The 27,910-nt window shown below is 45.6% G+C and overlaps 1 protein-coding gene across 1 annotated transcript; it reads left to right on the top strand.

The window, feature by feature from the left end:
- The first annotated feature begins 17 nt into the window (after positions 1 to 17).
- Positions 18 to 25,923, top strand: CAMKV (CaM kinase like vesicle associated). Its single transcript, XM_074283293.1, has 11 exons — positions 18 to 534; positions 18,263 to 18,370; positions 18,749 to 18,880; positions 19,412 to 19,486; positions 20,089 to 20,227; positions 21,005 to 21,125; positions 21,424 to 21,499; positions 21,610 to 21,746; positions 22,019 to 22,097; positions 23,394 to 23,481; positions 23,730 to 25,923. Exons 2-11 carry the CDS (start codon positions 18,276 to 18,278, stop codon positions 24,327 to 24,329), a joined length of 1,542 nt encoding a protein of 513 aa, XP_074139394.1. The 5' UTR covers positions 18 to 534; positions 18,263 to 18,275; the 3' UTR covers positions 24,330 to 25,923.
- Positions 25,924 to 27,910: the final 1,987 nt, after the last annotated feature.

Raw genomic sequence — 27,910 nt, 5'->3', positions numbered from 1 at the left:
GGGTACGTGAAGGCTCCGCCTTCAAGGCTTCCTGCTCCGCGGCAGGTTTTATAATTCTTCCCTGCATACCGAGTGAAGGAGGGACTGGGGGCTGCGGTGAATCAGAAGTTGGGGAAGGGGTCCTTTCCTGGTCTAGGACGCAGATATTGCCAGACCCTCTCCGGAATACTAGGGTCGAAGAGGGGGCTAGGCACCCAGGGTGAGTCACCAGTGCATTTTGTTTCCTCCTCACTCCCTACCCCCATCCCCACCCCGCACCCAGACTCCTGGCTCCTCCCCCACGGGGGCGGGCCCGAATAGGATAAAGCTCCACCCCCTCCGACCCGCCCCCGGCCCCCGGTGCGAATTTTGCGCTGGGGAGCGGCGGGCGATGCTGGAGGCTCGCGGAGCTGGGGAGCGGCTGGACTCGGCGCCGCATCTCCCCCGCCCCGAGCGGACTCTGTCCTGCCGCCAACTGCGGCGTCCCTGGAATCCGCGGAGCCTCCGGAGCCTCGAGCCAGCAGCTTCCTCCTCGTGACGGGACAGGCGCTGCAGGTGGGTCCCCGAGATCAGCGGCGGGCTCGGACACCCGCGGCTTGGCCCTGAGGGAGCCATGGAGACCTTTGGGCTGGGTGGGTAGGGGGCTAAATTCGTGGAGGTTGGAGGTTTGGGGAGCAGCAGCCGGAGTGGTGTGTGTGTGTGTGTGTGTGTGTGTGTGTGTGTGTGTGTGCGCTGGGGCAAGGGTGGGGGGGAAGTGGGCTTGTTCTGCGGCTTCCCGAGGCCCTAAGGGGGGAGTCTGGGGAGGGGGTCAGAGAAGGCTGGTTGTCCTAGCCTAACTGAGCAGCCTGAGCACGCGGGCTCCCCGCGGAATGGGGGGAGGGGTGCTCCGGTCCAGAAAGGGTCTGGGAACAAAAGTTCTCCGGAGCAGCTCCCCGAACTGTATGTCCTCCTTCATGTCCCCATCACCCCATGGCCCCTACTTACACCCTTGTCTCTGGACGTACAAGCCTTGGGTGCAGAAAGGCAGCTCAGCTGGGAGCCAAATCCGCTGTAGGCTGACCCAAATGAAAATGTAATTAAATCAGCGTTTGTGGAGTAGCACCCACTGTGTGCAGGGCGCTCCGGGGTCCCGGGAGGGTCTATTTTGTCTCTTTCCCTTCCCCTGGCTCGGCTCCCTAAGTTCCATCCCCCCCACCCCTTCCTGTATCCCCGGAGGGATCCCCCAATCTCCCTTTATGCTCCGACCAGGCACTAATTTCCATAACAACCGGGAGTTCTTTATTGGTGACAAAACGCCCAGGGGGCTGGAAGAGTGGATTTGGGTGGGGGCTGGGAGAGAAGGAGTTAACCCATTTTGGAATCCGGGCAGAGGATCCTCGTCCGCTCCTCTGCCCGGACCTGTGAGGCAGGAATGCCCCAGTCACCGCCAAAGGGCTCGGTCGGGGCTGGGGCGCTCACGTGTAGGCCAGGTGCCCGTGAGTGCGGGTGTCCATGTGTTCTGGTCGGTGATGGGGGGAGAGGGGCGTGGGTGCAGACACATGTGCACGAGCGAGATGGGGGAGGGGCTAACGGGCACATGTTTCTGACGGGGGAGGGGGTTTAGGGCTCATTAATCTGTGCACTGTGCACGTATGTGCATGTAGGAGCTCCATCTATGAGGCAGTTTTCTTAGAATGGAGGCTGAGGGTGGGGGGAAGGAGAAGTAACTGGCCTCTCTGGCAGAAGAGTCCTCAGGTTCTTGGGGTCCTCAGCTTGTTATTTGGAAAGCGAACATTGTGTGTATGTATGGGTGGGGAAGGGGAGATGGGAGAGGGGAGGCAGTATTCTGCCTTTGGCAAGATGCCGGGCTCTGAACTTCCGATTAAGCCCCTCCCTCGGGTCTCCCACTTTCTGTCCTGGGGAACCTCTGTTCTAGAAACGTTCCCCCTCCCAATCCCTAGAACCCCTGACAATCCATTGTCCTGTATTACCTTCGTCCCCACAGTTGGGCTGCCCAAAAAATTGTGTCCCCCTGCTTCCTGAACAAACTCCCCTCCAAAGGATTGGAAGCCCTCCCTCCCAAAGGAAAGCTTCCTTTCTGTATCCCTCGGGTCCCCTCCAACCCCAGCCTGGTAACAGTGGGCAGTGCCCAGACGCTGGGCCAGGGGGGTGGTATTCATATTCATTCTCTTCCAAGAAGTAGCAGTGAGGAGCAGAGGCCGGAGGAAAGACGGAGGCCTGAGCTTCTCTGTGGGTCCCAACTCCTCTGAGAGCCCCATTCTCAACCAAAACCTGAGGAGGCCTGGATGGGGTGGGGCCTTCCAGTGACAGCCTGAGACACCTTCCTGCTCCCCAGTTCTACAGGGATTGCATGATCCCCCGACAATAATCACAGGCGGAAAAGGATCATTGGGAGGATCAGAACACGGCTCTGGCTCTCCTAGCAGTCAGGGCTGAGGGGCATTGTTTCCTGAAACATAATCTCATACTGGAAATTAGATCCTGGGGCTCTGATCTCTCCCTCTATGAAATTAATTTCACTCACCAGTCTGGATGTTCAACAGGGGGGTGCTGTCTGGGGGATGGGCAGGAGGGGCTGAGAGATGGAAGAGAGAGAACCTCCCTGTCCTCATTGTGTGTAACAGGCTGCTTCAGAGAGATCACTGTTTTACAAGTGGCCGTCTTGCCTCTTGGTGACACTACCCGCCTGCATTGTCCTTAGGTCTGTCTTCCATCTGTCTCCTCCCTGGAGCCCCAATTTTTCTTCCTCCCCCCCCCACTACTGTGAGTCCTAAGGTAGAGGGGAAGAAATGAGAGTATGCAGCTGACACTATTATACTCAAGCGTTTTTTTCCTTCTTTAGTTGTACCTCCTAACAGACCTCTGCTAGTCAGAGATGGAGACTAAAGCAGTGGTAGGGACCTTAAGCTCTATTTTTCCCCACTCCCAGCTCTTCAGCCACACTGCCTGCTCCATAGTTCTTGCTTTGGGGGATAGGGAGAAGAGGAGGCTTGGAGGATTCTAGGAAAAGTGTTCAAGGCAGATTGGGTATGGAGCATAGAAGATGGGGGTTCTAGTCTGGGCTGGCTCAGATCTAGACTCTCAGAGCTTTTCTATTTCTTTCTCCAATTCTTCCGACATGTTGAAGCTAAGGAGAAATTCTAGCTATTTTTCCTCCTGAATGCCTGTGATGGCAGGCAGGAGAGGGAGTGGGACTAGAGTTGGTGCTGAGGCTAGTGCTACAGTATTTCCTAGGTGAAATGTGACTGACCTGCCCCCCTGTTTTTCCAATTCATGGCCCTGACGAAGTGTTAAGACCCGAGGTGCTCCTTTTCCATCCTCTGGGTAACGTTGTGGTACAGAGGGGTTAGAATGATTCAAAGCAACTGTCTGTTCTTCCTGCTTCCTGATGTGCCTGGCCTGGTTGAGAGGTTTGGTTGGGACCTTACTCCTCGCTCCAGGGAATGAAAATCCAGTACTTTTCCCTCCATACCTTCATCTCTACTCCTCTTTCAAATTTGGGGGCACGAGGAGGGGTAGCAACCAGTACTAGAGAGAAATGGGAAGGCACCAGTAACAACTTCTTGTTCTTTTCTATCTTCAAGGGCTGGAACTGCCACACACTTTAGGGGTTCCCTAAAGTACTCTAAGATCATAGCTTTGATGACCTTCCTACCAAAAAAAAAAATTCACTGCTTTTCCCTCTCTCTCTTCTCCCTCCTCTTCTCTACCATTGAGTCTGCAGTTCTCATGCTTCCTCTCTCCAGTTCTTTTGGCCACCCTCTCTCTTCTCCCTCTATTGCGTTTTCTCATTCTGTATCACCAGCACTGCTGAGGATCTTCTTTTTCTTACCCCCAACAAAGTTCTTTGATTTTATTCACTTTGTCTTTCACTTGCTTTCATACACCTGTTCCAAGTCTCTCCATCTTTTTCTACCTCTCTCCTTTGTTTCTCTTTTACTTTCAATGTCTGCCTTTCTCTATTCTCCCACCTCTCAGCCTAAGAATAACAGAAACTAAGAGTTAGAAAGGAATATTATCTAACCTCTGGTTCTACCTCTCTCCTCCCCCCTTCCCCCTTTTCCTCTTTCCTCCTTTCTCACCTCTTAGCCCCCTCCAAGGATGGTTGGGCTGTGGTGTGAGAAAGAAACCTCACCCAGAAGTAATAGAGTTAGATACCCTACCTAATGACAAGAGGGGGCTGGCTGTCAGGCCCATTAATTCCCTTTCTCCCCACCCCCTCCCCTTCTTTTAAAACTTCCATTGCCATAGAAACACCTGCTCATGTTTCCTGATGGATGTTCATCCCCTTTCTCTTCGCTGCCTTCCAGAAGATTTCCCCCACCACTACTGATTGAAAAGTATATGTGGTGGAAAGTGACAGGGTGGGGGGAGGAGCTCCCTAACTTCCTTGGGGGAGGAAACTGCTTATAGGTGGCTGAGGGAGCAAGGGTCAAATCTTAGTACCATGAAGGATTTAGATTCAGCTTTTTTCCATCCTTATAGGGGGCAGCTTTATAGCTACTGGAGGGAGAGGATATGAAATCTGATCCCCACCACCACCAAACAAAACCCAAAAAATTCAGTCCGGAGCATCTGGGGAAATTGAAAGGTGGGGAGGATGGAGTCACAATTATGGGAAGAGTTGGATCAACCAAAACAAATGAGAATCAGACCATAAAACTCAGAACTGAAAGAAACCTTAGACATCATCAAATACAACCATTTAAATTTACAGAAGAGGCAATGGAGGCCCAGAGAGGTTGAGTGGTTTTTCCAAAGTCACACGCGTAGTAAATTGCAGAGCAGGTACTGGATCCTGGGTCTTTTGACACTATTACATCATAATTTCTTGATGGCAGGAGTCTTGCTTTACCCATTTCCCCTTCCCTTGGAAGGAAGCTGTAAGAGCCTGAACCTTGGATGCTAAACCCTAATTACTATAATCAGCTGGAGAAAAAGCTGAACAGATCCCACTGACTTTCACTGCCCCAGACTGTGGTGCTCAGGGGGAGACAAGGAGGTGTCAAATCAAGCCAGTTTTCCCCTCCTGGAGGCAAGGGAGGCCCCATGTTGGCTGAAGAAAGAAGGAGGAGGAGAAAGGAACAGTTCCTATTATATGAAGGCTCTAGAACAATATGGCTGGGTCACTTCCCTGAGGAGACAGGCTAGGGGTTCCTGGGTCCCTAGAGGTTTTTCAGGGTAGATGGGGGAGGCCACAGGCAGAGATGATATTCACAGCTGCCACTAAATCAGGAGGTGTCGGTAACAGCAACCACAGTGAGAAGAGAGCAGGGGGCCCTCCCTTCTTCCTTCTTTCCCTCTCTGCCTCCCTCCCTGTGACCCAATGGGAGGGGGAGGCAGTTGGCTGTGTCTAGATACTGCCAGCTCATGCAGGCACTGACCTCCAGGCAGCCCCAAAGTAAGCAAGAATAAGGGAGGCTTTTTTAGGGGGGGAATAAGAAGAAAGAAAAGGACCTTTTGCCAGTCTGTGACCAAAGAGATTTTAGGATTTAGGAAGGAAAGCTATCTTAGAGATCATCCAATTTGACCCCTACACCTTTTAAGATGGAAGAAACTCAGTCCCAGAAAGACTTGCCCTCAATAACAATAAGAACATTTGGAACCGGTATCGGGGCAGAAAAAGACTGACCCACAGAGACAAGCCCTCCCAGAGTCAGCCAGGCCACAGCTGGGGATCTAGAGGCTCAAGTCCCCTCCCTGGCTAGAGATTCCCTAGAGCTCAGTAGCAGGTGATTCACTCTCCTCAACTCCAGGACCACTCTGATTCAGAGAAGCATCCTTGGGCGTCCTGGACAATGAGTTATTCCCACATCCCCTGAGCCTCAGCATCCTTCTTAAATAATTCAGAACTCGAGAGGGATTGGTCAGGCTCACGCACTTGACCTTAACAACATTTAAGGCTGGGTTAGAGGTGGTTCATTCCTCCCTACTACCACTACACTCAGAGACCACATGAAGGGAAGGCCAGTGGGCATTGGGCAGGGAGTACATCTTAGGGAAGGAAGAATAGACTCAGATTATTTCAAGTTAAAGTAAAGAAGTTCCCTGAAGGGGGGAGGTCTTTTGAGAGGGTCTAGGATTTAGAGTTCTTGTAGCTCTTTCATTTTACGGATGAAGACACTGAGCCTCAGAAAGATTATGTGATTTGAATACAGTCAGAACCTCAAATTAAGATAAATTGAAATGAGTTAGGGCTTGGAGATCATCTATGAAGGAATGGTGAGGATTGGGGGAGGAGATAGTCTTAGGTTAAATCCTCTCTTCTCCTCCCCTTCCAGCTTCTCATTTATTCTATTTTTCAGTTTCTTTTTTTTTAAACAAAACAAACCCTCAGGGCAGTAGCACACCATTAAAATACACCATTAAAATATGGAAAACAACCTTCAGCAACAGGCAGGATGTATCCCAGGGAAACAGGAGCAAGGATCAGTGGCAGACTGGTTCCTCCTTGTCCTTTCATCTTCACTTCCTCTCTCTGGTTTTTACAGTGGAGAAACTGAGGCCTGGTATGTAAAAGGGCACTTGTATACCTGGGTAGAATATGAATCTATTTGTTGTACAGATATTCCTTTTATTGATGTCATATCCCTTTATAGTGGGAGATGTAGCGAGAGATCTGGTCTCAGGAGAGTTCTGTGGTTCACAGTGAGATAACTGAGCCCGGCATGTCAAAGTATGCCTGTGTACCTGTATGGAATATATGTGATTAGATTATATACATGTCTTCCTCGTGTTGATATTCAGCTCACGCAGTAGTAACAGAGAAATCTAAGGGTTAATACAGGGACCTGTATCTCACCCTTTAGTTTAGAGAGAGGGCTAGAAGCAGCCCCTAACTTCTTCAGATTGGAGGCAATTTGAAGGCTGCTGATGGTGGCCTGGAGTTCTGGGCGCACCCCCCTCCCCGACTGTGATGAGAGCAAGTTCACCAGATTTTGTGATGGATATGGATTTTCTCTGGCCAGCAGGAGTTTAACCTCTTGAGTTCTGGGAAAAAGGGAATTGGAGGGGGCAGTGAGGTCGAGGGGAGACCCGGGACCAGGTTCCAGAGGTGAGAATAGGCTGGGAGGCAGTTGAGGGAGGGAGGGAGGGAAGTTCAGTGAGTGCTCAGTATCTCAACAAGGCATCAATGCAGTTGGGGAGCAGATGGTAAGAGTGGGCGAAGAGTGGGGAGGGGGAGGGGGCATGAAGAGGGCCTTATTGTTACCCTGGGAAGAACCAAAACGCTCCCTGTTGTCTGGCTCGCTGTTTTGTTCCAGTGTCTGAGACTGGCCAGGCTGCAGCAGGAGGGATTTAGTTAGAATGAAGGAAATAGGTTTGCCGTAGGGAGGGCCCTTTCTGTTAAATGTGGATTCTTTCCTGGGGAGCAAAAGAGCTTCAATGAAGCAAAGACCTCCGGCTGAGGGCGAGCTAGGCCCTGTCCCCCTGAATGCAGGGAGTAGCAGATGACCTTCTGTACATTTGTCCCAAGGGAGCAGGGCTAGCAGAGCCTCCTTAGGACTGCTTCAGGGGAAAGCCTCCATCTTATTGTAGCAGATGGAGATTTATTACCTGGGGTCATCAAGATGGGCTTTAAGAAAGACAAAGAAGAGGAAGAGATTCTGTATTCAGAACCTTCTCTTAACTGCAGTGATCCATTTACATCAGAGGGTGTCATAGGCAGAATATGAATTTCTTTATAATCATAAAGATCAAGTTTCTTGTGGATATCTCACTCTTCGGAGAAGTTTCAGCCTAGCAGATAAGGTGCTGGGGGGGGGGGTCAGGAAGATCTGGCTTCAGATTCTGCCTCTGACACTTAGTATGAGCAAAATCACTTAATCTTTCTGAGCCTAAATCACCTTCCTAAGACTTATCTCCTGGTTTGTGTTGGTTAAAAAACATTTCCACATTGAAGAAATAGGCAAGCTAACAAAATCATAGACACTCGACTTACCATCTGGAATATCATAGAACAAGAATATTTAGAGCTATATGGCACCTTAAAGATTGTCTGATCCAACCTCCCCACCTCATTCTGCAGATGAGAAAACTTGAGGCCACAAGAGAAGGAATCCAGGGTTATACAATGGGAAATAAAATTAGAATTTGAACCCCAAGTCAGAATTCTTTCCGTTACACCACCGTCCCAGCAGGCTCCTTCCCTGCCTGCCATTCTCCTATCCCCATGGGTTCGTTTGAGTGCTTGTATACAGGGGAAACAGAACTGAGTCAAGCTTGGTCCCTCTTTCCCTTCCAGGAGCTTCCTACCTAATAGGAATAAGATAAACATAAACTACTACAAGGCAGAATGTAATCGCTGCCATTAAAGAAATAGAGAGGCAGAGGAGAACTTACAGCAGAGTTCTTATCCTCTTCTTTGCCATGGATTTCCTTTGATAGGCTGGCAAAACCTAAAGAATCTTTCTTAAAAGATTGTGGGGATTGCTTTTTTAAAGACAGGATCTCCCTATTGATCTCAGATACTCACTAGCTGTCACGTAACCATTTTCCTCAGTTTCCTCATTTGTAAAATGCACTAAGAGAAGGAAATGACAAAGCACCCCAGCACCTTTGTCAAGAAAACTCCAAAATGGGGTCCCAAAGAATCAGCCATGACTGAAATGGTTGAACAATAACCTTCTATTGTTTCAAGACTGGGGGTGAAGCAGCCTCTCACAGGCCCAGTTCTGCTGTTGATGGATATGAAGCTTAGATCTGCTTTGTTTCCAATCTACTAGGATAGTAGTTCCCTATCACAGGGGGCTCATCATTTTGGGACCAAATTTAGAGCAGACATCCCATTTACAGCTCAGATCTCCTCAGCCCAAGTGATCCATAGCCCCAACATCAGCAATTACACATGAGCTTATCACCCCCAGCCAGAATAATGATTTTTAATGCATAGAATAAAATACACAGGATTACAAAGGAAACCCATTATATAAAAAGTAATTATATTTTTAACAAGTTCATGGATCCCTGGAGAGGATGGAGAACTCTGTTCTGGTTGTAAAAAAAAAAAAAAAAAAAAAAAAAAAAAAAAAGAAGTCGTATTTAAGTTGGAAGGAAATGCAGATTTTACTAGGTAGAGGTTAGAGGAAGATCATTCTAGTAAGAAGGAATAGCAAGATCCTGATGGCCCTAAAAGAGGTGCCCTTCTGGGTGGAGGGAACATGGGAACAGGAGAAACAGAGGAAAATAATAGAATCCATTGAAGTCCAGGGCTATCATTGTCTCTGTCCTCCATCCCACCACCCTCACAGTTGAAAATAGAGCTTCTGAGACCTCATGACACCAGTGCCAGTGGGATCCTGGAATCCCGATAGGATGGGGCAGAGGGCCTGCATTCAAGAAAGCTCCTACTTACTGCCTTGAATGCTGCAAAATCCGATTATGGTCAATTCTCAACTGTGCTAGTAGAGAGAAACCGATCAATAAACATTTATTAAGAACCTACTATTTGCACTATGCTAAGTGCTAACTAAAGATGCAAAGACAGAAATGAAGTAGCCCTTACAGAGCTTACCTTCAGTAGATGGAGATATGTGTGTGTGTGTGCATGTGAAATAACACAAGGTAATTATAGAGTGAGACCCTAGCAGCTGCAGAGGTTAGGAAAGGAAAAGCTATTCCAAAATATGGTGTCTTAGCTGAATAATAAAGAAAGCAGAAGCAGAAATGAGGAAGAAGAGCATTTCAGGCAAGAAGAAGAGCCAGTACTCTGGAAAAGCAGGATTTGGAATGCTGTATATGAGGAACTTCAAGAAAGTTGGTTTGACTAGACCAACGATTGTGAAAGAAAATGATGTATAAAATATCTGGAAAGGTGAGTGAAGTAAAAAAAAAAAAAAAAAAAAAAAAAAAACTCAGACAAGAATGTTCCTAAAAGAGTGGCTATTCTCCAGATCTTTTATTTGTCTGACTGTGGCTTCACACAAAGTAGGTGTTCAGTCAATAATAGTTGAATGGAATGGGATGATGAGATGGGTTTAACCTTGTTTTATTGCCGTGCTTTTGCTAAAGTCTTCCTCTGCTGCCTTATGGTGTGGAGAAAAGCCTTTGGCTCTGGAAGGCTCTGCTGGCCTTCCAGATGGATAGAGCTAACAAGCAGAAGAGGCTGCCAGGAAGGCTTGGGTGATGGCATTATACATCTGTTGTTCGAGGACTTGCCTAGCTACGCTTATCACCACAGGGCTGTCCAACAAGTGATGAATTGTTTTGGCCACTGTAACCCAGCAAAGACTGCCTTCTAACAAGTGCCCTTAGGCATTAATCTGCCCCTGCCTGTGGAAGGGCTGTCCAGAGAGAGAGAAGGCACAGTGAATTTACACTTCCCCAATCTCCTGCCAAGGAGCATGTTGTTATTATTTAGTCATTTCAGTTTTGTTCAACTCTTTGTGACCCCATTTGGGGTTTTCTTGGCAAAAATCCCTGAGCGGTTTGCCATTTCTTTCTACAATTCATTTTATAGATGAGGAAACTTGAGGGTTAAGTACTTTGTCCAGGATCATATAAACAGTAAGTGTCTTTGGCCAGATTCGAACTCAGAGAGATGAGCCTCCTGATTATCCACTTTGATGCCCCAAGGAACATGTAGGACTGGAAAAAGGAACTCTGGACATGTCATCTCCTGGGAAAACCAAGGTTCGGCTTGAAATCTCCCCTCCTGCTTCCATTTCCTTTTGTTCTTGACTATTTATATTTTTTAATTAAAAAATTATTGATATCTTTTAAAAAATCACTTTCCCTTTCAAACACATTCTTCTGACCTCCCCTTTCAATTGATGCATTAAGAAGGAACTAAAGAGAAAGAGAAATAAGAGCTATTCAACAAAATTAGCTAATGCATTAAGTGAATCTGATCTTGGAGTCCTACAGCTCTACAAAGAAGAGAGGTTAGGGTTTTTTTCTAGAACCAATTCTAGAACTCTGGACCCCAAAGTACCCTCAACCTCTTTATGGCCCTATTTCAGGCAAAGTCTGTGGCAGTTCCAAAAAATTGTGAGTCCCTGTAGATAAGCCACTAAAGGATGGATGATCCCCAGTTGCCACCATATGGAAGAAGGCAAGCAGCTGAGCCAGGGGTTTTAAGGAGAGCAGGGAAGACTCCCATTTGTGCAGCTTATTCAAGCTTCTCAAGTGCTTTTCTCAAAAGAACCCTGAGAGCTATATAGCAGGGATCTTGAATGGATTTTATGAAGGAGGAAACAGAGACTTTAAGGGACTTGATCACAGTCATCTAATTACTAAGTTCCATAAATGTTGTTTAAAGCCATGGCCAGAGGCTCCAGACCTTAGCCACCCACCACTGTGCCCTCTCATGAGACTATGAATCTTGTGTCATCATCTGGACTTAAATGACTAACAAAGGACTAGATACCCTATTTCTGCAGCAATAAAATCACAAATATCACATTTGATCAACCATAATTGGTAAAAATAGATAGCATGCTATCTAAAACCCTTAGATGTATGTAAATTGCCATTTCAGGGGGAAGGGCAGATCTTGGATTTCACTGGTATCAGGAACTCTCAGAAAGGAAACCCTCCCTCTACCAATGTAAATTAGCAACTCTCCTATCCCTGTGGTTTTGGAAAGTTTTGGGGGAGCACTGAAAGCTTCTGTGACTTTCCCAGTGCGAATTATGTGCTAGAGGTCAGACCTTAAACCTGTGTTTTCTGACTCTGAGGCAGACTCTTCACTATGATTGGATAGGACTTGATGACCTTAGAACCCAGCTGGAGGAGAACGACCAGGAGATTATATCCAGATTATGTCCTATGAGGATTCATGGAAGGAAATGGAGGAAGGGCTGTTTGGCTTGTGGAAGAGAAAATTTAAGGGATATGAAAGCTGGCTTCGAGCATCTGAAGGGCCTTCATTTGGAAGAGGGGTTTAGTTTTATGTTGCTTGGTCTCAGAGGACAGAACAAAGAGGAATGGTGATATGACAGGCTTTGATTAAGTGTAAAAATAAATTCCTAATCTCAATTCCATGCCAATGCTCATGTTAATAGTAATAATAGCATTTATAGATCACTGTAGGCTTGCAGAATGTCTTCTATGTGTTCTCTCTCTTGAGCCTTACAACAGCCCTAGGAGATAGAAGCTATTATTATCCCTATTGTATAGATGAGGAGACTGACATATAGAGCAATTATACGACTTATTCAGGGTCACATAGTAAGGCAACTGAAGAAAGATTTAAACTCGAGTCTTTTTCCATCCAAATCCAATGTTCTACCCATGGCTCTGTCCCTTCCATCCAAATCTTATTCCTGTTTTAAGACTCAGCTCAAATGGAAGCCCCCTCCTCCCATCAAATCTTCCTTGAGCTCTCTTTACCTCTTTTGAATTATCTTACTATTTGTTTACATCACTTATATTTTAGGGCTCATTGTAAAATGTATGTTTCTCAAGTGAAGGTACATTCTGATTTATCTGCCTAATTATCTGTCTGCCTAGTTATCTAGTTTGTATGTATTTATTTATTTATGGTGCATATGTGTGTCCCCAAACTATCTAACACAATGCCTTGTTCATAGTATCATTCCAAGGATGATAAATAAAAATAATTAGAAATGATGTCCCAAGGTAGAATATTGGGAGTGGGAAGAAGTATGGGGAGAAGAGGAGGGAATAGAGTGTATCTTGTCAAACCTGCCCATGAGCCAGAGGTTATTATTTGTCTTTTTAAAAGAAAGGACCATGACAGGGAGGTGATATTGTGACATTCGAGTGAATTGGATTCACTTTCCCCTCCAGAGCCATCTGGGTCCAATGGCCAGATAGAGATCAGGACCAGAAACACTTCCTCAATTCCCCAATATCTTCCCCATATATCTCTTTTAACTTTGAGATTTTGGACTCTGAATTTTCACCACAGATCTTTATCCATAGGGATTTCTCTGGCCTGGTAGGTGCCTTGAGATCTGAACTATCTGAGTTTCACAATGGCAAGATGATTTTCTGGTTTTGAATGTTGTTCCTTACTGAGAATTCATAATTGAACGCTATCTGAAATCATGCCTTCTTTCCTGGGCCCTTGAGAAAGCCATTATATTGTTGGCATCCTAAGGGTGCTTAGAATTTGCTGTTTTTTATTTGCTGAACACTTTCCTATATAATGGTCCTACTGATTGAAGTCCTCAGACACTGTTCAATCTATTCCATGCTAAAGCTTCCAAAGACCTTCAAAAAGCTCTTTTTTATTCATTGTCTTTATTTCATCTTCTCAACAGCTCCATGCAAGGTAGACATTATTATTTCCATTTTTAAAATGTGGAAACGGGCTCATGCGGATGCAGTGATTTGTACAATTAAGTGTGCAAGGTTTTGTACTAGACACTGGGAATAAGAAAATAGAAAAAGAAGCAGGCCTTGCCCTCTGAAAGTTCATACTATAAAAGAAAGGATGAAAACATGGACATAAATAAGTAAATCTACAAAGTAAAATGTGACAGCATCAGAGGAAAAATCTTGAGAGTATCAGTGAGGGAGATGGTTAATAAATAACCAAAACCTAGCTCAATGCTTTTGCTTATATCTCCATATAATATGCTCTGTGTCATTGGAGATTAAGAATCAATCAGTCATTCGACCTGAAGAATGAAAGGGAATATGCATTTATTAAGTACCGACTATGTTTCAGGTACTAATTACTTTTAAAAATATTTCACCGTAATGTTATTTTTCTTCATTTTACAGTAGAGTTTAGTGAAGCAGACAGAGGTCCAGGATCACACAGCTAATAAGTGTTTGAGACTGGATTTGAATTCAGGTCTGTACTAATTCCAGTCCTGGCACTTTTATCCACTGTAACACCCAGCTGCCTCTGATGAATGGAACAATCTCTATTCTCAAGGAACTTAAATTTCTTTTAGTTACAACATTGAGGATTTATTGAACATTTAATATTTTAGAACAGAATTTTTTTCAACCCAAAATGGTCCTTTTTCAAATATTTGTAGGCTCCAAAATAAACTCTTCAGATAGTTAATTTTTGTAGCTAGGGTGTGTCTCTGTGTGTCTACATATAGGTATATTCATATAGATGCATATATATTTATATATGTATATACACACACAAAATGACCCACCTACTTAATTATATATATGAGGGCTCAGTAAACATTTTTTGTTTTATTGTCCTTAATATTATTTTTTTCTCAGTAGCATTTTATTTTTCCAGATACCTGTAAAGATAGTTTTCAACATTCATTTTTGTAAAATTGTACGTTCCAGAATTTTTCTCCCTCCCTCTTTTATCTCCCCTCTCCCCAAAACAACAAGCAATCTGATATAGGTTATACACGTGCAGTCATTTTAAACATATTTCCGTATTTATCATATTGTACAAAAAAAATCAGACAAAAAGGGAAAAACCCATGAGAAAGAAAAAGCAAACAAACAAATGAACAAAAGAGGTAAAAATAGTATTCTTCAACCTTCCATACTTCTCTCTCTGGACATGAAAAGCATTTTTCAACCAAAGTCTATTGGAATTATCTTAGATCACTGCATTGCTAAGAAGAACTAAGTCTATCACAGTTGGTTATCACTTAATCTTGTCGTTACAGTGTACAGAGTTCTGGTTTTGCTCACTTTACTCAGCCTCAGTTCATGTAAGTCTTTCCAGGCTTTTCTGAAGTCATCCAGCTGATTGTTTTTTATAGAATAATAATATTCCCTTACATTCACATATCATAACTTATTCAGCCAATCCTAGAATTGATGGACATCCACTCAATTTCCAATTCCTTGTCACTACAAAAAGAATTGTTACAAACATTTTTGCACATGTTTTTATGATCTCTTTGGGATGCAGACCCAGTAATGACAATGCTGCAACATTTCTATAGCCCTTTGAACATAAGGAACTTATATTTCAATGGAGGTGATAAGTACAATATTTATGTTGTATATACACATACACATGTGTTATACATGTGTTTATATGTGTGTTTGCACACATATATAAATATATATACATATATAAACATAAATACAATATATAAATATATACCGAATAAATATAAAGAGAATAATGACAAATAAGTAGACATTAAATACAAGGCCATATGGGAAGGAATGAATGGGAATATCAAAAAAGGCCTCATGAGGCTTGGAGAGACTTACATCAACTGATGCTGAGTGAAATGAACAGAACCAGAAGATCACTATACACTTCAACAACAATACTGTATGAGGATGTATTCTGATGGAAGTGGAAATCTTCAACATAAAGAAGATCCAACTCACTTCCAGCTGATCAATGATGGACAGAAACAACTACACCCAGAGAAGGAACACTGGGAAGTGAATGTAAATTGTTAGCACTACTGTCTATCTACCCAGGTTACATGTACCTTCGGAATCTAATACTTAATGTGCAACAAGAAAATGGTATTTACACACATATATTGTATCTGGGTTATATTGTAACACATGTAAAATGTATGGGATTGCCTGTCATCGGGGGGAGGGAGTAGAGGAAGGGGGGGATAATTTGGAAAAATGAATACAAGGGATAATATTATTTAAAAAAACATTACTCATGCATATATACTGTGGAAAAAAAATTCTAAATAAAATTTTTTTAAAAAGGCCTCATGAAGAAGGGGATATATAAGCTGCATTTTGAAGGAGTACATTTCAGACATGAAAAATGGTCTGTACTGAAGCAGAAAGACATGGGCCCTCTGACACAATAGGGGGAGAGTCTCTAAAATGCCATTCTCTACTTCCCAACTTTTTAACTGAATGTCAAGGTCATGAAATTATGATTTGTTATCAGTAAATGTTTGCTTTGTATATTTACCTGGAGTCATGTAAAAATTTCTTGGGCAAAAAAGGATCGCAAATAGAAAAGTTTAAGTCTATTGTCTGATGGCCCAAAGGAGCTAAGATATTTTTTCTTAGTTCCCTTCAGATCCAGTTGGAGATAGGGGTATGTAGAGGCTCAGGACTTTGCTTTTTTCTTTTCCTTTGGGAAAAGATACTAAAATTGTATCCCTTTAGTAATGGATAATTGCTTGCCTCAGAAGTTCATACCATAGATTGAGATATCCTCACAAAAGGCAAGTCAGACATAAGAGTGGGGAAGGAGAACAGACAATGGGGAGGGAGAATAGACAGTGACATCTATGTCCCTGGCTCCCTGCTCCCTACCTACTTCTGATGACCCCTCACTATTGTAGAGGTAATAACTGTCCCAGTTGTACTGAGGAAACTGCCCAGAGAGCCATAAAACCTGTGCTCCATTGGACACAGATCCTCTCCATCATCAGCCCTTTTACAGTTGTGCTAGAGGAAGGAAGCAACAGGAACTTGAGTTCCAGGATATAGTTTGTGGGCCTGTCCATTAGGGGACATTCCACCCAAACTAGAATTGTACATGTTTAGCCTATAACAAATTGCTTGCTATCTTGGGGAGGACAGAGAAGGAGAAAAAATTGGGAACATGATATTTTGCAAAAGTAAATGCTAAAAACTATCTTTGTATATATTTGGAAAAATAAAATACTATTAAAAATTTAAAATGCATATATATAATTCTAGCTTTCTTGTCTATTTACATGTGTAAATTCATTTGTTCATTCATTCAACATACTCTTCATTAAATATTGACTACGTATGTTCTTAAGGTAGGTAGAGACACATCTTAGAGCATACAGTTTAATGGGCAAGTAAAACATGTAAACAAATAAATTAATACAACATAGCATATGATAAAGTATTATCAAATCAGATGAACTCAGTCATTTATTGGAAATATGTTGTATGTCAGAGGCAGTCAAGTGACATGGATAATGAGCTGGCCTTGGGGTCAGAAAGACCTGAGTTCCAATCCTAACTCTTATACATATATAACATGAGACCCTGAGCAAGTCATTTGACCTCTCAGTAGCCCTGGCAATTTTAAGACTCTTAAGTTTCAGAAAAAAATTCCTCTCTGCATTGGAAAATGAAAGTCTTCACTTCAGGTTCTCTCTGTCAATGAAATTGTAGGTCAGATAAAAAAATGTATTGTGTATTTATATCCCATGCAACAATTCAAATATTTATCAAAAGCATGTTGTGTACAGAAGCTGAAGAGAAATACAGATTTTAGAGAGGACTGATTATGGAGGTAGCCTTGAGCGTAAGCTGAGGATGGGCCTGATGTACCTTACGGCACCTTGCACAGAGCCATGCACAAAAGCTGTTTTAAAAGGTGACCTTGTCTTATTCAATAGATTTGTTCCTGAAAAAGTTGCATATAAATAAAATTTATGTAAATCAAATCCTATTTTAAACACTCTTTTTAAAAAGCCTGGGAGTGTCATAGTAGAAGCAGCTCTGACATCAGAGGACTGAGTTTGAATGTTGGCTCTGTACCCCCCAGCAGCCTCTCTGGGGATCTTTTTCCTCACTTGTAAATGAGGGCATTGGACTAGATGATCTAAGGTTCCTTCGAGCCCTAAAGTCTGTGATCTAAATCCAGACAGAAACAAATCCTGCAAATTCAAGGCCCTGTGCAGCAAATCCTTTCTAGTAGAAAAGAACCAAACCCCAATTTCCTTTGTAAATGTAGATGAAAAATTTTGCTGAATTCAGGGACAGGTTTCTGGATGGCACTGGGGGCTCAGCTGCCATGGGCCTGGGTGGGCAGTGTGATCAGGGGCAGAGAGGAATGAGCCCAGGTTAAGCTGTAGGCAGGGTGCTGGGAAGGAGGCAATATACTCAAACCAGTCTCTGAGTCAAAAATACATTTAAGTCAGACTTCTGATTTGGGAGATACCGAACTCCTATTCTGGGCTCTGCCTAGCCTCAACCTGGCAGAGAGAATACACTTTTCTCAGAATTAGCATGTTGCTCAGAGAAAAAGCATGCTAGAATCAAAAATGGCCTTGGATTCAGGAGTTCTGGATTCAAATCCTGGGTATAAGCTCTGTAATGCTGGCTTTCTTCTTGACTTTTTAGAGAATTAGGGTCCTTATTTATATGACTTACTTTATATAGCTGTTTTTTGAGGAGAGAGCTTTGCAAATCTTAAAATGTCAAGGAAATGGAGTTTATAGTTAATATTATTATTATTATTATTATTATTTATTATTATTATTATTATTGCTATGGAGCAAATTAACCCAGAGATCTGATGGGAAAGAAGCAAGTGGAGTCTTGGGGTTAGGAAGCAGCTCAGTTTTCCCTGGACAACTATCAACTGGCATCTGAGGGATCCGTGCAAGAGCTTAAGGGAAGGTGCACTATGGGAAGTGAGACCCCAAGATTAACTATGCTTTTGTCCTTCCTGCAGACCGGGCCTGGCAATGCCGTTTGGCTGTGTGACTCTGGGAGAAAAGAAGGACTATAATCAGCCATCTGAGGTGACAGACAGATATGACTTGGGGCAGGTCATCAAAACGTGAGTACTGGGCCCCGGAGGAAGGTGAGATATCTCACCTAGGGCACCAATAGGGAAAGGGAGAAAGGAGAGAAGAGGGAAATCATCTTGTAGGGTAGAGAGACAGACAGAGTGACAGAGACAGAAACAAAAAGAGACACATAAAGAGACAGAGAGATAGAGAGTGAAAGTGGATTTGAAATCAAAGGATCTGAGTTTTAATTCTTGCCCATTTGTATGAACTTGGGCCAAATACTCCATCTCTCCAAGATCTTTTTTCCTCGCGGGTTGGCTAGATCTCCAAGATACTTCCAATTCTAAAATCATTTGATCATATGCTCCTGGGGGAAGGAAGCAAAGGGGGAATGTACTCAAGCTAAACAGGGCACTGGGCTGCAGGGAGGAGTTCTGCGAGATTTTTCGAGCCAAGGATAAGGCGACAGGGAAGCTGCATACCTGTAAGAAGTTCCTAAAGCGAGATGGGCGGAAGGTGCGCAAAGCAGCCAAGAATGAGATCATCATCCTGAAAATGTAAGTGTTAGAAGATGGCTTCTGACCCTAGCCCTGGGACTGAAGCCCAACAGGTGTGGGTAGGGATGGGTGCATGGGGGTGAATAAAAGAGGAAAAGAAGTTGTGAGTGAGACAGGGTAAAGATGAAGTAATGGAAAAGGAAAGGATTGGAGAAAATAGGGGAGAAGTGTGCATCAGGAATGAGCTTTTCCCTCACTCCAGAGAGTCTTCAAGTCGCTCTTTGGCTCCTTGATTTGCTGTGGATGGCTAGTCACCATCCCCAGCATCTGGTTTGGACTTCAGTCTCTACTCCCTTGCCTGCCTTTCATTCTCCCTTCGGTTCTTCTAGTTTCCCTTCAGAACAAAGTTTCCCTTCCCAGCTAGCATCCCAATCCCCAAATTAATTGCAGCAAAACAGTTCAGGGACTTTCCAAATATCCCCCACCTCCTTCCTATGGTAGAAGAATCTTATGTCTATGCATGGATTGGGCCTTGGAGGCCCTTTCCAAATCTGAGGTTCTGTGGTTCCCCATTCCCACCTCTGGCCTTAGGGTGAAGCACCCCAACATCCTGCAGCTGGTGGACGTGTTTGTGACCCGCAAAGAATACTTCATTTTCTTGGAGCTGTGAGTAGGGGAGGAGGTGGATTCTGGGGTCGCCAATCATCTACCCACCTTTGGCTTACCCTGAAATCTTCCTCTGCTCCCTCCTTCTACTGCTAATGTCCTTCCCCCACCTCCTGCCCAAAGTCTGAGTTTTAGTGATATGAGAGCTCCCTGGCAGACAAAGTAACAAGATGTCCCTAGGTTGGCAATGGCCTAGAGAAAACCTGGTCCTTCTGAATTCTTTACCACTTATTCTCTGCCAACTCCCCAAGAGGAGTTCCAAGAGCCTGCCTTTCCCCTGGAGAATGGTTGGCAGGCTCTCTTTTCTGGCATCTGTGCCCCTCTCTCAGGCTCTCTCTAGGCTCCAGCACATGTGGGAACTTCTCCAGGTTAGCCAGCCTCCTGCCTTCAAGCTCATTAAGATCCACAGAGTCTTGGGTCAAACTGGGAGCAGCCTAGTTGGTGAAGACATTCTGGCTGTGGCATTAAAATAACTCTTCTAGAAATAACACAGTGTCCTCCCAGAGTCTTTAGGCCATCCCAGTCTCCTGGCCTACCATGTCCAAGTTAAATGTCTCAGGAAACACATGTGGGGAAAGGGCTCAAGTTTCTTTGATCTACAGGGCCACAGGGAGGGAAGTTTTTGACTGGATTTTGGACCAGGGATACTACTCGGAGCGAGACACAAGCAACGTGGTGCGGCAAGTCCTGGAGGCCGTGGCCTACCTGCACTCCCTGAAGATTGTGCATCGAAATCTCAAGGTGTAGCCTTGGCCTGGGGTGGAGAAAGGACTAGAGGGGATTAGTGGCTTGAGGCTTTGTCCTGGGAAGGGAAAGCTCTCACTTATTCAGGGTTCAAACATCTTTATGAAATATCCAGGTAAATTTGTAATCTCTGGCTGACTCTCCCTTACACTTATCCCTGCTATCAGGCAATGGGTACTTGGGGGACATAAATTTACATCATTTAACTTGCATTAAAGTAATCAGTAAAGTAAATTACTGATGTGCCTTTAGATAACAAGTAAAAAAAATGATATGCAGAAAAATTAGTGAAATATGTTTGGGAATGATCCATTAGTTTAGATTAGCTATACCTCATAATGGAGGTTCTTCTCCATTTACACAGATAATTGGGAGATGATTCTAATAGGAAGGGGGGTTGGGGGCTGGGTGGTAAGGATTTGAAGGCCCTAGAACAAAGGTTCCAGATTTGAAAGATCCCTAGATTTGAAATCTGAGCACCTCAATTTGCATCTGTCCTTTTTGTGACTTTCCCTATCCTACCCTCTTGGAACCTCAGTTTCCAACTTTGTAAAATGATGATGGGAGGAGGGAACTAGATAATCTGTAGGGTGCCTTCTAACTCAAATTCTGTTAACTTCATGTTAGGGAGGAAAGGAGCTATAACTGGGGTGGGATACAAGTGTCTCTGGCAGAGCATGGTGTTTCCGTGGTGCAGGAAGGGCTGGGTCTTTGAGGGCTATTTCCCAAGAGGATCTCACAGGATCTTTTCCCACTTATGTGACCTGGTGGTAGTTGGAGAATCTGGTATACTACAACCGGCTGAAGAATTCCAAGATTGTCATCAGTGACTTCCACTTGGCCAAGCTAGAGAATGGACTCATCAAGGAACCCTGCGGGACTCCAGAATACCTGGGCAAGGAATGGGAATTTTGGGATGGGGGTAGGGAAAATAGAGAAGAGGGAATAGGAAGAAGAGGAGGAAACAAGCCCAAGAGCTGCTTAACTGCCCCATAAAGATGAGTCTCCATCACTACCCTCTTTACCCTCAGAAAGACTCCTGCCTCATACATATCTAGATAGGCTTTGGGACATTTCTCCCAAGAGTGGATAGCAAGGAGTGGATAGAGAGAGGATCAGCAGAACCTCGTGGGCAGGGGAAACCCCAATGGGGTTAATTGGGGGTGTGACACTGACGGACTCCATGGTTGCAGCTCCTGAGGTAGTCGGCCGACAGAGGTATGGACGGCCTGTGGATTGCTGGGCAATTGGAGTCATCATGTACATTCTGTGAGTAGGAAGAGCAAGAGAAGAGGGGGGTGAAGGGAAGAGGGAAGGAAAGAGATGTGGCCTTCTGGTAGGCTATACTTAGGGATTCCTCTCCTCACTCTGGACTGTAGGCTGTCAGGAAACCCCCCCTTTTATGAGGAGGTGGAAGAAGATGAATATGAAAACCATGACAAAAACTTGTTTCGCAAGATCCTTGCTGGAGACTACGAGTTTGACTCACCATACTGGGATGACATCTCACAGGCAGGTGAGAAGCCATGTAGACCCAAAGTCCCTGGGCCTCCTTCTCTCTGGTCCATTTTTTGTCCCATCTTCCCCCACAGTGCTTTACCCCCTACCTTTTACCTTTGGAACCTCCCAGGTTGCCTCTCACTGTAAGGACTCAGGCTCACTCTATCCTGGACAATCTCCAGGGTCCCTCTCTTCCTCTCTAATGGATTATCATACCCAGTTCCTCCTTTCCCACTCCCATTTCTCAACTGGGACACAAACCTTCCTCTCCACATTGGGTCTCTACAGCCAAAGATTTGGTGACCCGATTGATGGAAGTGGAGCAGGACCAGAGAATCACTGCTGAAGAGGCTATCTCCCATGAATGGTGAGTAGGTCTCCTGACCTTAGTTATGGCCAAGTCAGGGAACGGGCTATGGGGTTCGTGTCCCACAGGACTGTGGAAGAGTAGTGCATGAGTGGGCCTTGGATGACGGGGACTCCCCAGAGCCTGAAATAAACCACAGAGCATGGTACATCCTGGAGGTTGTACCCCACCAGCACCAGAACATTAGGCCTAGCCTTGGCCCAGAACGGAGCAAGGCACTGGAGAGGATGAAGGTCAGCATTAGTGGGACTATAGACTAGCTCTGGGGAGAAGATATTTACTATGGGATACACTGTGAAGAGGGCAGTGTAGAGTCACTTCTAAACCCTATGTTTTGGGAGCAGGTTCTAATGAAGAGATTGGTGGGTCTGGGATTGCTCCCTAATTAGAGGGAAGGAGCCTCCTGGATTTCCTCTTAACTTCAGGTTGACTTTATATTCTGTTAAAACTTCCCTGACTCCTGAATGCCAATAGAAGACCAGTAGTGTGCTCATCCCTCCTTGTCTCTGACCGAACTTGGTTCCCTGAGTTTAGAGATCTGTTCTACCCAACCCCTAATTACTTGTCCTTCGATATCCTCTTGCTACTACTGCCGTGTCTGGGTTCCCTTCCCTTGCATCGGATCTTTTTACTATTTCTTCTTTCCATGCTCTCTAGAGCATAAAAGTGTATATATAAAAGTATATGTGTATATAAGTGTATATAAAAGTGTGTGTGTGTGTGTGTGTGTGTGTGTGTGTGTGTGTGCGTGTGTGTGTGTGTGTGTGTGTGTACATACAGCCATTAGGATTCCTCTTTGTGCTGGAATGAGAGTAACAGCATCACGGCCCCTCAAGAGAATTGCATCCTATCTCTAGGGACACTCCACCTGTATCTGGGGTTAGCCACCTGTATTTGATGGAATGTTCTTATTTTATAATATTTATAACATTCTCTGTTTCACTTAGGAAGCTTCCTAAAGACAAGTTGGTTCTGTGCTGCTATTATATAATGTGACATGATGTGACGTGATATAACATGCTATAATCCCTTAACTAATTATCCGTCTAACTGTAGCTCCAACCCATCAGAACATTTTGCTTTCAAGGATGTTTTCTCTAAAAATGAGGAGTTAAGACATCTTCCACATCTAAAATCTTATGCTTCTAAATCCTCAGCAGAGATTTATCCCAACCAGGAACTGACAGCTCAGGAAACAGGGGGTGGGCTTAGGCCCAGTTTAGGGCCTGAGTTCTATATGGAGAAGAGGCTTGGCATTAAAGGAATCTGGGGGTTTGCTCCTTTACCCTCTTCTAGGATTTCAGGAAATGCTGCTTCAGATAAAAACATCAAGGATGGAGTTTGCGCCCAGATTGAGAAGAATTTTGCCAGGGCCAAGTGGAAGGTATTGGCGGGGGGGCCCCTTCTGCCTCTCCCCTGCCTCAGTATTTCTGACCCTTTTCCCCATGAGTTTCTCTCTTCCTCAAGGACTGATCCTCTGAATCACCCACCTGCCTTTGCTAGTCCAGAAGTGGGTACAGAGGGCCCAGCAGAGGCCCTGGGGTCAGTAGTGCTTGGAAAATTATTTCAGGTGTCACCTTCAGGTGTGTTTGCCATATTTTCTCTCCACTTGGGCTTTTCTCCTCCTTCCAGAAAGCTGTCCGCGTCACCACGCTCATGAAACGGCTGCGGGCTCCAGAGCAATCCAATGCAGCCGCTGCCCAGGCAGCACCAGCCACGGACACTGCCAACCCAGTGGCAGGTGGGGGGGCCACAGCCGCGGCCCCAAGCGGTGCTGCTTCTGCTTCTGCTCCGGCCACAGAGAGTGCCGCCGCGCCTGCCGCTAAAAGCGGTGATGCATCAGCCACTGATGGAAGCGTCACCCCGGCCACTGACAGGAGCGCCACCCCAGCCACCGACGGCAGCGTCACCCCAGCCACCGACGGCAGCGTCACCCCGGCCACCGATGGCAGCGTCACCCCGGCCACTGACAGGAGCGCCACCCCGGCCACGGATGGAAGCGCCACGCCGGCAAGTGGAGGGAGAGCCACCCCTGCTACGGAAGAGCACACCACACCAGCCCCCAAAAGCAGCAACACGTCTGCTTCCAAGGCAGCTGTGCCCCCCGAGCTGGCCCCGGCCCAACCAGACAGCACAGCTTCGGGAGCCCAGTCGGTACAGGCTCCGTCCACGTGTAAAGGAGAAGAGGCTGCCAGCTCCGCCCCGGAGGCCAGGAGCGAGGAGACCGGCTGAGCCGGACAGGGGAATGGGTGGGGGGAGGGTGAAAGGGAGGGTGGGCATGGGGGAGGGTCTCACTGTACATAGAGTCACTGGCATGACAACCCCTGTTTCTTGGAAGGGCCATGGGCTAGCCAAGCCATGCGGCAGCCTGTGGCTAGGGGGTATGGCCTGACCCCCTCCCCTGTGGGGTGGATCCCTAGGGGCTACAAGAGAGCTGTCTCTTCCTCTGTATGTGCGAGTGGGTGGGGGAGGCCCTGGCTGGCCCCGGCCCCTGCATGGACTTTTTGTGGCTTTTTTTTTGTCTTTTACTGGCTTCCCCATTTCTGTTCCTTGCTGGACACTGCTCTAGGGACACTGCCCCTCTTCCCTTATGATTCCCCTAAGCCCCACAGGTCCTGTCCACTCCCAGGTGTGGAAGTCCTGTCCACTTCCCCTGAGAGCTGGTCATGTGGTGAGGTCGTGGGGTGAGGGATCAAGGTGACCCCCTCAGCCTCTCTGGTGCATTTCTGACTCCCCCTTTGCACACGGACAGAAAGGTTAGGGGCAGAAGATGACAGAAGGCTTGAGCATAGAGCTCCAGGAGAATAACCCTCCCTAATACACTTCATGACCTCAGAAAGGAGAAAAAGAGTGGGTGTGATTTAAAAAATGTGTTTTACACATTTTTTACAGCAAAGTGTATACAGATGCAGAGAGAAGCTGTCCTGAATGCAATCCAGCCCGACCTTCTTGGAAGTCTTTGCTGGGGACCTCATCCTTGCTTCTTACTCTTACCCTCCCAAACTCCTGGTAGTTTGAAGCAGTCCTAAAAAAATGCCTCAGTGGGCCAAGGGAGAGAGAGACAGCTCTCAAGGGTAGAGGAGCACTAGGGATGGCTTCAGCTGAGACCTGAGTCCTTATGGGAATGAGCAGAAAGGTTGAAGGGGGGAAAGAAGGAGGGATCAGATGATAGGGTCTCTGTATTATGGTCAACCCTGTGTGGGAACAGGGGCTGAAGATCAGTTGGTTTCAAAGTCCTACTTGTTCTAGCCCAGCCCTCTTCTTTCCTCTCAGGCTGTCAACCCATTACCCAAACCCAGTAGTACCCTCACTATATCAATTTCCTATTGTTTGTATATTTTGGGGATCTGCCTCATCATGAATTGATTTCTCTATCACCCATTTCACCAATAACATGGAGGTAGAAAAACTCAGTGTTCTTCAGTCCCGTCCCGTCCCCCACTAGGGCCTGGAGGGAGGTCTAGAACACAACACCTTGCTAACCTTGCAGGGGTCCTGAAGGAATCCCAAGTTTCTTTTTCTGATAGGTGAGAATGTGGGCTGAGTTCCATTGGCCCCTCATATGAGGGAGTTAAGGATCAAGGGAAGGAACATGGTGGGAACCCCTTGTAAGAACCTGCTGCTAAGGGCAGGGGCAGCCATGCCATCCCCCTGCCCCTATGTCCCTACCCCAGGCTCAAGGCTTCTTGCCCCTGCCTGAGGGTTTCTGCAATGGTTGTGCCCCAGCTCCCCCTGCATGCCCGTGGGTTTGATGTGGCGCTCAGAGGCCAGCAGGGCTAGACTGTGCGTCTTGCTGTACTTGGCAAATAAATGTCACCTTGCCAAAGCCTCCTGCCCACCCGCCTCACTCTGTCCCACTGCGCCGCCCCCACCTGGGGCCTGGCCCCGGGCTCCGTTTCAGCCTTGGGAAGAGAGAAAACTAAACACTGGGGTACCCTGGCAGACAGTGGGGTAAGCTCATCTCACTGTACCCACTAGTTCTGGGAAGGAAGGCATCAGCAATGGCCTGGGTTCCCTCGTAACTTCATTGCCCTGAAATTATGGGAATTTGGTGGGTCTGTGATATGGACACTGATCGGCACCAAAATTAGTATTTGAACAATCCTCCTTTCTCCTTTCCCAAACCCAAGTTGGCATTAGAGAGCCAACTTAGTATAAGAAATGATGGTATGGAGAGCTGGGCTTGTTGTGCCATTTGACAGATGGGAAGATGAGATCAAAGGTTAAGGCTTAGGGGGGCTCAGATTTTTGATATCCTGGTTCCTCTCTGGGTCAAAAGCATTTATTAAGCATTTACTATAGACCAGGTACCATTCTAAGTATAGGTGATATTATTTTATTTTTATTCTTTAATTTCTTTAATTCTTAATATTAATTTAATTATTCTTTAATTCTATTTTAATTCTTTAATTCTTAATTATTCTTCTTCTATTTTTTATTCTTTAATTAATTTAATTCTTATTTTTAATTCTTTAATGACTCCCGAGAGTCATTAATGTAAGATTTTCTAGGGGTTCAAGGCTCATAAAAAGCCTAGTTTTTGCAGAAGCACCTGATTCTTAGGGAATGACAGAATAACTAAAGTTAGTCTTTTATCCTCAGTTTACCAATTTAATCGAACATTGATTAGTCTTTATAAATAACAAGTTTGTTCTTTGCGGGACCAGCTTTTCCCAGAAGCCAATTTTTCTCACCTCCCCTTTTCTTCCTGTGTTGCCACACATACCCAGCCCTAGCACATACTATCTTGATGGCTTGGGTCAGTAGAGACAGGCGGCCTAGCTGTATCTGTTCCTCACCTGCTTGCAGAAGGAAGGGGGCGATATTCCCACCAGCTGGGATTCATAGCTATTGCAGATGGAATCAAAGAGCCTTTCTCTGGGCACTGCCTCTACCTCTAGGAGAGAACTCGGTTCCAACGGGTGTGAGGTTGCCCAGGCTCCGGCCTTCAATATCTAGTTCTGTGGCTTGATTCAAGTAGTTGGTTTTCAGAGACACTGAATAAGCGGAAGAAACATAAAGGTAGATTTGGGGGGGTATATGGCCCGCATCTGCCCTTGGGGCTTGATTCAGTCTGGATGCCCCTAACAGAGGCTGAGGCAGAGCGGTGTGAAGGACAGCCTGGGACGGTAAGGAGACAGAGAAGTCTTTCCTGGGGGCAGGGCAGGGGGCCCGAACTTAATCAGTCACCTACTAAGTAACTACTCTGCGTCAGGCAGCCGGCCAGAAGGTGAAGCAGATAATCTGAGCCTGGGCAGGAGTCAGGAAGGCTCGTGTTCCTGAGCTCCAAACCTCAGACGCTTCCCGGACTGGGCGAGTGATACAAAGTAAATAGAAGCAATGATGAGTAAACTGTGGTCTAAACAGAGATGGGTCAGTTCCTTTTCTCTCTCTCCTTCCTTCCCCAAAGTAACCAATGGCGGGTTCAGCAGCAAAGGGATTTGCTACTTAATGCTGTATGGAAACATAGTCTTTATTGATTAGAATGGGAACACCGGAGAGCCGGTGGGCAAAATGGCTGCATGGTACAAGGCCCATTTTTGCAAAGAGAAGATCCCCGAGTTCTCTCTTTTATACCAGAGCACAATCATTCAGCCTGAGAGTGATGTAATAAGATAAGGATTCTCTTGTTATGTTTTGGGTAGAGAGAAGTCTCTTCCCCTGCTGTGACATTTGGTCTGTCTGAGCAGATTAGAATGGGGGCTGTAAAACCCCCAGCTCAGATAGCCCAAACTAGTTTGACCACATCAAAGTCCAAGTCCCAAAGGAAGTTGGAGATCAAACAAGGAATACCAAGGGGCCACCGCCCTCCA

Source organism: Sminthopsis crassicaudata, chromosome 1, assembly GCF_048593235.1.
Source record: "Sminthopsis crassicaudata isolate SCR6 chromosome 1, ASM4859323v1, whole genome shotgun sequence".
In the NCBI taxonomy this organism is placed as follows: domain Eukaryota; kingdom Metazoa; phylum Chordata; class Mammalia; order Dasyuromorphia; family Dasyuridae; genus Sminthopsis; species Sminthopsis crassicaudata.
The sequence above is the reverse complement of the archived record's forward strand: the minus strand, read 5'-3'. Positions and strand labels throughout refer to the sequence as shown.

Excerpts from the sequence above, each read along its gene's own strand:
- CAMKV (XM_074283293.1), top strand. The coding sequence starts at position 18,276 with ATGCCGTTTGGCTGTGTGACTCTGGGAGAAAAGAAGGACTATAATCAG. Across the intron at positions 18,881-19,411 it reads GAGATCATCATCCTGAAAAT|GGTGAAGCACCCCAACATCC; the intron begins GTAAGTGTTAGA and ends CTCTGGCCTTAG. Across the intron at positions 22,098-23,393 it reads GAGGCTATCTCCCATGAATG|GATTTCAGGAAATGCTGCTT; the intron begins GTGAGTAGGTCT and ends ACCCTCTTCTAG.